This window comes from Cryptomeria japonica, chromosome 11 (assembly GCF_030272615.1).
Source record: "Cryptomeria japonica chromosome 11, Sugi_1.0, whole genome shotgun sequence".
NCBI lineage: Eukaryota > Viridiplantae > Streptophyta > Pinopsida > Cupressales > Cupressaceae > Cryptomeria > Cryptomeria japonica.
In genome coordinates, this window is record NC_081415.1 from 536,683,810 (window position 1) to 536,692,961 (window position 9,152).

At 30.7% G+C, this 9,152-nt stretch overlaps 1 protein-coding gene across 1 annotated transcript; it reads right to left on the minus strand.

The window, feature by feature from the left end:
- Positions 1-3,529: 3,529 nt before the first annotated feature.
- LOC131066480 (auxin response factor 2B-like) lies at positions 3,530-8,894 on the minus strand. Its single transcript, XM_058001253.2, has 4 exons — positions 8,860-8,894; positions 8,380-8,445; positions 6,077-6,239; positions 3,530-5,970 (listed from the first exon to the last, which is right to left on the minus strand). Exons 1-4 carry the CDS (start codon positions 8,860-8,862, stop codon positions 5,810-5,812), a joined length of 393 nt encoding a protein of 130 aa, XP_057857236.1. The 5' UTR covers positions 8,863-8,894; the 3' UTR covers positions 3,530-5,809.
- Positions 8,895-9,152: the final 258 nt, after the last annotated feature.

The following is a 9,152-nucleotide window of genomic DNA, read 5'->3' on the forward strand; positions in this document are numbered from 1 at the left end:
GTGATTGTCAAAATTAACTTTCAAACACACAAAAAGACACCCTTGACACATGGAGTTTGCTCAAACATGAAAAATTTAAAGCATACATCACACAAATTGAATGGCATTGATGGTTCAAACATACACCACATAAAGTGAATGTCGAAGTTCAAACACACATAGAGTAAATGTAAAAATTAACTTTCAAACATACAAATATGATTCATATAAAATGAATTTTAAAGTTACAACACATCTCACACAAACAAAAAATGAACACGTCTTTAACTACACACAAAATAAACACAAATTTGCTTGAAATCAAGTCCTAAGGCCTTTATTGCATGTCTATAGGCCCCCACCTCAACGTTATAGACCATGGGGGGTCTATTTTTGTAATTATTAACTTTATACATGTCATAGTGCAAGACACACACAAAGTGAATCCCATAGTTCAAATGCAATTCATACTAAAGTTCAAATATACAACATAATTGATTGTCAAAGTTAGTACACTCTTGACACAAAGTGAATGTAAAAGTTTAAACATGCAAACACAACATACTAAAGTTAAAACATATTTCTCACAATGTTTGTTCACTTCACACATAGTTTGTTCAAACACACACTGCAAAGTTAATGCTAAAGTCCAAACACACATAAAGTTAAATAAAACATATTAAAGTACAAACAAACACACAAAAGTGAGTGTGCACCCAAATTAAAATTGTTTCATAAAAAGTTACTTCAACCACAAATAAACACAAGTTCGACATACCAAATTTAAACATATTTCACAAAAAATATTTCAAACACACACTAATACAAAACACATACATGAAATCCAAAGTTTAAACAAACTTCACAAGAAAGCTCAAACATACAACATAAGTGATTGTCACAGTTAGTACACTCTTCAAACAAAGTGAATGTGAATGTGTGCCCAAATTAAAATTGTTTCATAAAAAGTTACTTCAACCACAAACAAAGTAAACACAAGTTTGACATACCAAATTTAAACATAAAATATTTCAAACACACGATTTAAATACAAAACATGTACATGAATCCCAAAGTTTAAACACACTTCACAAGAAAGCTCAAACAACAACACAAGTGTTTGTCAAAGTTAGTACATTCTTCAAACAAAGTGAATGTGAAAGTTCAAACATGCACACACATGCAAAAGCACAAACATTACAAAATAATTATCAAAGTTAAAATACATAACAAACACAAATTTGCACATGTACAAAGTAAATTCTAAAGTTCAAACATACCAAAGTACAAACACACAAAAGTGATGCCCAATTTAGAAATGTTTCATAAAAAGTTAAGATTCACAAACAAACTAAACACTTAAGTTCAAACATGTCAAAGTACAAACATACAAAATGTGAAGCCAAAGTTCATACACACTTCGCACTAAAGTTTAAGCATATAGCAGAAATGAATGTCAATAATTAGTGGAAGTGGAAGGGGAAGTTCAAACATATAGGATAAGTGAATGTCATAATTAGTGCACTCTTCATACAAAGTGGAAGTGGAAGTTCAAACATACACACACATGCCAAAATACAAATATAACAAAGTGGTTGTCAAACTTAAAACGCATTTCACACAAAGTTTGTTCATTTCACACATCCCACACAAAGAAAATGTTAAAACAATCTTCACATAAATTAGCTTAACCACACATGATGCAAACACAACAAAAGCACACACCAAAGTTCAAACATGCAGTTTGTGTAAGTGCATTGACATAAAGTATCAAAAGTTAGAACACTCTTTGAAGTGACAATGAAAGTTCAAACACATCCGCCCTCACCCATACAAACTAACAAACAATAAGAGAATCAAATATAAGTGAAAGGTAAAATGGTTCAAAACCTCTCTCTCTCTCTCTCTCTCTCTCTCTCTCTCTCTCTCACACACACACACACACACACACACACACACACACACACAAAAGAATAAAATATAAGTGAATGGTAGAATAGTTCCAATTCTCTCTCTCTCTCTCTCTCTCTCTCTCTCTCTCTCTCTCTCTCTCTCTCTCTCTCTCTCTCTCTCTCTCTCTCTCTCTCTCCACACACACACACACACACACAATAGAAGGGGATGTCACAATTCACTCTCATCCGCCCTCACCCATACAAACTAACAAACAATAAGAGAATCAAATATAAGTGAAAAGTAAAATGGTTCAAAACCTCTCTCTCTCTCTCTCTCTCTCTCTCTCTCTCTCACACACACACACACACACACACACACACACACATAATAGACGGGTCTCTCTCTCTCTCTCTCTCACACACACACACACACACACACACACACACACATAATAGAAGGAGATGTCACAATTCACTCAAACAAGAAGGAGATGTCATATTCACTTACACACTTCACACAAAATTAAAAAATACAATAAAGAATGCCAAAATATGTACACAAGTTGAATGCCAACGTTTAATTAGCAAATGCATACACAAAATTAAAAAATACAATAAAGAATGCCAAAGTTTAATTAGCAAATGCATAGAAAGTAAATGCCTATTCAAACACACTTCCAACAAACAATTAGTGGATGTTAAAGTAAAATAAACAAGTTTGAAAATCACTTCAAACAAACAATTAATTTAATTTATGCTAAAGCTCAAACACCAACATAATATAAATAATAATTGCAAACAAAGTGTATGCCAAAGTGTTAACATTCAAACATACAAAGTAAATGTCAAAGCGGATGCCAAAACACACTAAACAAACAAGTTAGAAAGTCAGTTCAAGCTCACAATTAATGTATGCCAAAGCTCAAACACACAATTCATATAGACAATAAATGCAAACACATTGACTGCTAAAGAGGCAAAATCTAAACATGCAAAGTTAATGTCAAAATGGATCAAATATAAGTCTACCAAAATTCAAACCCATGCTTCAATAAAGAATAAAGTAAATCAATGTTCCAAACACACATTTCACAACTAGTGGATGTTGAAACACAATAAACAAACAAGTTTAAAAATCACTTCAAACAAAAAATTAATGTATGCCAAAGCTCAAAAACAAACTTCATATAAACAATAAATGCAACCAAAGTGAATTAATAAAGTGTCAAAGTTTAAACATGTAAAGTAAATTTCAAAATGGATCAAATGTAAGTCAATGCCAAAATTCAAACTCACACTACAATAATCAGTAAGTGAATTAATGTGCATACGCACACTTCACACAAACAATAAACGGGCTCCCAAAATAAAACACAATAAATAAACATGTTTAAATTAAAATCTGCTAATAATACAACATTGCTAATAACAAAACAATAATTACTATGATGTTACTAGATTACATTATAATTAAAGGATATTGCAATGCTTAAATAATTACACCAAAAAATGTCCATGGTCAATGACCATTCCTCCAGACTTGGGAAGGGGCCAATTCAACCCCTTTCAAATAATTTTTTTTGTATTAAACAATACCTAAATCTGTTTACATATCAATTTACAAATTACATTTTGAAGTTGACCCATTTCAACAATTGATTTAAAAGGAACATTTTCTCCAGTTTTAGATATCAAATATTACATTACAGTTCATTACAAGATTTCAAACATTTCAACAATTGATTTCAAACATTTCAATTTACAAATTACATTTTGAAGAAGACGGAAGACCCATTTCAACAATTGATTAAACAACATTTTCTCCAGTTTTAGATATCAAATATTACATTACAGTCCATTACAAGATTTTAAACATTTCATCGATTGATTTCAAACATTTCAATTTATAGATTACATTTTGAAGAAGGCCCATTTCAACAATTGATTAAGCAACATTTGCTCCAGTTTTAGATATCAAATATTACATTATAGTCAATTACAAGATTTCAAACATTTCTGAACCATCATGTCAAACACTCAACATCAAACATGGTTTAAATTTATATTAATTTCTCTATCAATAGAATATACAACAATTAAATATACTATTATTAAAATAAAACTAACATAAAAAAATTCAATAAATAATTTTAATGGAAATATATGAATATTTACTCAATGTTGCAGAATCTTTTAGATGCACTAAAACCTTTAAATAATCAGATTATAAATCTATTTAATAAAAAAATTTAAGATATATTTAATCAACAAATGGAACTCTAAAATAACACTTCTATGTGTCAGCTGTTAATATACAAAGCCGAACACATTTACAATTCTTGTCTAAAGGAATGGGGAAGCCATGGAAATGGTGAACAATGAAGTATTTGAAAACATAATTGAAAAATATTTTCCAGGAACAACCCAAAACAGAATTTGAACTAGAAAAAGGAAAGCAAGGCAAAAACTGGGGATGAAAATTGAGTGCAACTGTAAACTTAAGACCACAATAACAATTGAGATCCTTACTCTGGACTCTAGGAATTACTCTGCAGACTTAGTGTTCAGTGTTAGTGGCATGGCAAGGGGATTGATAGCCTTTGTCGAAAGATGTAACTTGTGAAGACTAGCCTCAATTTATGTAATTTTCCTTGAAAATCATAAACTTCTTAACTGTATTAAGGATTACAGAATACAAAGACCTCCAAAATACATATTGCAGACCAACAATAAACATATAAACAAACCATACCAATGCTGCCCAAATTAACAATACAGACAAATATACTGTCCAACAAACAGTTCATAAATGACTGACCATAAACTTTAATTAAATAACTGGACTTCAGCTCATCATTAAGTGGATTAGACTTCTTAGCTGTGAGATCATAACTACATTCTACACTTACTCGAGGCTTATTAGGAGTTTGGAATAACTTCTATGGTTTAGGACACCTACAAACTTATACTCAATCAAACCTCAGTCAAACTGTGGATCTGAATTATGCAATCCATGTAGATATGGAAAACTAAGTAGAAGAAAGCTACCAGAGGTTTGAAATCCAAAATCAACAATAGAGTTGCTCAAAAGAATAAAAACATTTGGTGAAGCATGTTTCATATGGACTTTTGGGTTGAAGACTGATACAGACTCTCAAACTTTATGAAACTGTAGATGTAATAGTGACTTAACTTATCTGCTCTGTTAAGACTTTTTAAAGTGAGATTCAGAACATGATGAGAAATGTTGACCTTTGTGGATCATACAAATTCATGGGTAAAAGAATTAGGTTAATTTTTAAGATTTAATTAAATAAATAAAATGTTGAGAAAATTTAAATTCAAATTGTAGATGAAATAATTTAGGAATTAGGAAAGTATGGAAAATGTCAAAGATAATGTCAAAATTAAGTCTCATTATTACCCAGCCTAGATTGTACTAAGTATTTATTTATTTTTATTTATTTCTATCAAATTTTATGGTGTCTGTTATAGTGGGTAGAAGGTGGATCAGACAATTGAAAATTAGATTGATCAAAATGAATTAGAAGTATTATAAAAAAATTAAGACAACAATTGTAAAAGCCCTATTTTTTACCCAAACCTAGATTGTATTAAGTATCTAAAAGAATGATGCAGAAGGAAAAATCAACTGAACAAAGAAAATGATAAATTCATAATTTATAATCTATTTTTAAAAAAATATTTTAAATCAAATTTAATTAAATGAATGAAGAGGTAAATATGATGGATTATCTTCAAAAATTTGACTTAAACAAATTTACATGAATTAAAGAATTTAAAAAAATATTGTAGAAAAAAATCCCATTACTCTAATACCTCACCTGTACCCTGAAGACCAGAAAAGCCATCAGCAAAGTGCAATAGGTTCTTCAGCAAGTGCAACCAAGATTCAGATCCCACCCTTCTTACTGCTAGATCGTCTGTTGGTCTTCCAATTTGGATCTCCACATCATTGAACTGTGGGTGTTTTCTGCATCATTGTCACCAGATCCCAAGGTCCTTGCCTCTTGACCTTGCAAGACCCTAGTAAAAGTAGGAACCTGCATAGAATCACTAGAGGCCTGACTTGAACCTGCAAAAGCACATATTGTGGCAAATTACGATACTTAGAAATTGCTATTGGAGATCTCCAACTTTATATTTATATGTTATTCTGATACATCGATTGAAACTTCTACCCAGAATTGAAAAATCTGGAGACACTGGAAGTGTATTCGCTCTAGGTCGCTTGCTCTGCACTGCAGGCAAAGGATTCAATGAAACTAGAGCCACAAATGGCTCAATTTCCCATGGTGAGATCCTTTCTGGACGGCTAACTATTGAGATTTCATCCCATTGCACCTGAATGCAACAACTACAACATTAAATACAATATAAAATTGCATGAGTCACAATTCCAAATCCCAAAATAGGAAATCCATAAGCACACAAAGGTTGTGCTGGTTACATAATCCATGGCACCTCAAGGGACCCCCATGCTGAAGCTGGCCATCTCACTGGATCGACATCACCTATACCAATAATGGTGCCACTAAACCTACAACCCAACAGGGACAAGTTGAACAAAAGTTTCAACGAAATATTTAAAACATTTAGTGAAGCAAGTTTTGTATGGACTTTTTGGGTTCAAGAATGATACAGACTTTCAAACTTGATGAAAGTGTAGATGTGATATTGTGAGTGAGTTACAATTAAATACAGTCTCAAGTTTGGATTATTAATGATAAGATTGGAGACTTAATAACTAATCTGTTCTGTTTGATCAGGTATAAAGTGAGATTCAGATTTAAATATCTATATGTGACATGGTGAGCAATGTTGGCTTTAATGGTGAGGATAATGTCAAATTTTATTATCAAAGTAATGTCTGGATGTTTTTCTTAATTAAGATGCAAAGATCAATTGAAATAAAGAATTCCTGAATGTTTACCCAGTTTAGATTGCACTAAACAATTTATTTATTTATATTTACTTCAATCAAATTTTATAGTGTCTGTAATAGTTGTGTAGAAGGGGGACCAGACAATTCAAAATCCATTAATCAAATTGAACTAGAAATATTATAAAACAATTATAGCAGCAATTGTAGAAGTCCTAATATTTGCTCAATTTAGATTGTACTAAGTATCTATAAGAATGGCCCATAAGGTTTTTCAGACAATTGAAAATCTAATTGATCAAAGAAAATGATAAATTTATAATTTATAATTTATTTTAAAAAAAATGTTTTAAATCAAATTAAATTAAGTGAATGAAGAGGTAAATAAGATGGAAAAGTTTGACTTAAATAAATCTATATGAATCAAAGCATTTAAAAACTGCTTGTAGAAAGAAATTTCGTTACTCAATCTAAATGATGCTAAATTCTAATACACAAATTCAAATATACCTATTAAAAAATCATCACCCATAAAAAAAGAGATAAATACATAATACCGAAAAAACTTAAAAAGATTCTACAAATATAATACAAGAATGAAAATAAAAATTAAAAAAATACATAACAAACATATAAAAATAGAACAACACAAAAATAAAAACAGAGACATCACAAACAAAAATAGAATGACAATTAAAGAAATAAAGAATTAAACAGAATCTGACTTCGATTACCCAAGCAAGCTTTCACTGCCAGAGTATCAGAAAAACAAGTAAAGCTTGGTGATAGGCAGTTTAACAATGCTATTGGTAAGAAATTGGCAGCAAGATAAATAAAGAATTAAGAAATCTCAAGATCACAAACTCACTTGTATAGGTTAAAGCATTGATGAAAATTAGATTAAGCAGAATCATGGTCCTATCCAATTGTTAAGTTCTGTAAAACACTAGTCACTACTTACAACCCCAAATGTTTGGTGTCCTCTCAATATATGCAAACAAAAAAATTCAGTGCTATAACCCAAGATTTTATTCATTCCAGCACAACTGCAAATAAATTAACAGGAACCTATCTTGGAAATTATAAGCAGAAGCCCCTCCATAGTATCCTACCATAGCAAGTTTAGTTTAGAATCAAAATGTAATTATCTGATCCTGATATTAATCAAGTTTTTATTTCTATAATATAGACCATTTTCATCATCATCCTGATAACAAACAGATGTAGAGACACCATCAGAATCTAACTTTCTATGAAAAGTAATGTGAAATTGAAACAGGATGAACATCTGATCCCTAAATTGAAATTGAAACAGGATGAGCATCTGATCCCTAATGTGAAATTGAAACAGGATGAGCATGATGAGCATCTGAAAACCTCAAACTTCAATGGATAATATCCATGCCATTCTTTCATCTACTACCCTAATTATTGTCTACAGTATTAACCACATATAATTCAAAAAATCAAACTTAAAACAGATCATCGCCAATATTACAATATACACCAAATTCCTTTGTACATCAATTACTTAAAACACATAAATTATGTGAAACGAAAAAAGGAAACAGAGCAAATAGATTGGGCGAGTATCAAATGTACCGAGTATTTTCTGGCCGCATCTCCAATTAACCACTCTGTCGAATGTATAGTTCTCCTTGCTGTTGCCTGCGTCCATGCCCCATTAAAAAATCACCACCTACAGGAAGAAAATACACAAAATACCAAGAAAACTGAAAAAATAAAAGAATTCAAACAAGGTAATCAAATGAAAACATAGTATACAAACAGATGAAGACGAATTCAAACACAGTAAACAAATGCAAAGGGAAAAAGGAAAATAAAAACACATAACGAATTTAAAACCAGAACTCACAAGCAAAACTCAAAAGAGAGGCATGGCCACGCTAAAAACACACCACGCATAGAAAATTAAACAGAAAAACATAAAAAAAAAAAAAAAAAAAAGGGTCTGCTCTGCTTCTCAAATAATCAGCCCATTTTAAAGAGGTGAATTCAGCTTTTTTCCAACGGTGAAATCTGCTTTTTTTTTTAACGGTAACATAAAAAAAAAATAACAACCATTTTCTCGATAGTTGTAGTTTGAGAGCCCTTGAGACACGCTCCTTTGAAACAAATTGTAAATTGGACACGGTTAAAGTTCATAGCTAAATAAATAAATTGAAAAATAATATTAGATATAATTTAGGTAAATTAAATAAATTGTATACAATATAACTCATGTGGATTAAATTAATGATGTTAGATAATTTAGAAATAAGTGTTAGTTGTAAGAAAGAAAGATGTATCTAGCACATAATTTAACAAGAAAGTGAGAATGCTATCTAGTAGAATCAATTTATTACATTCTAAGA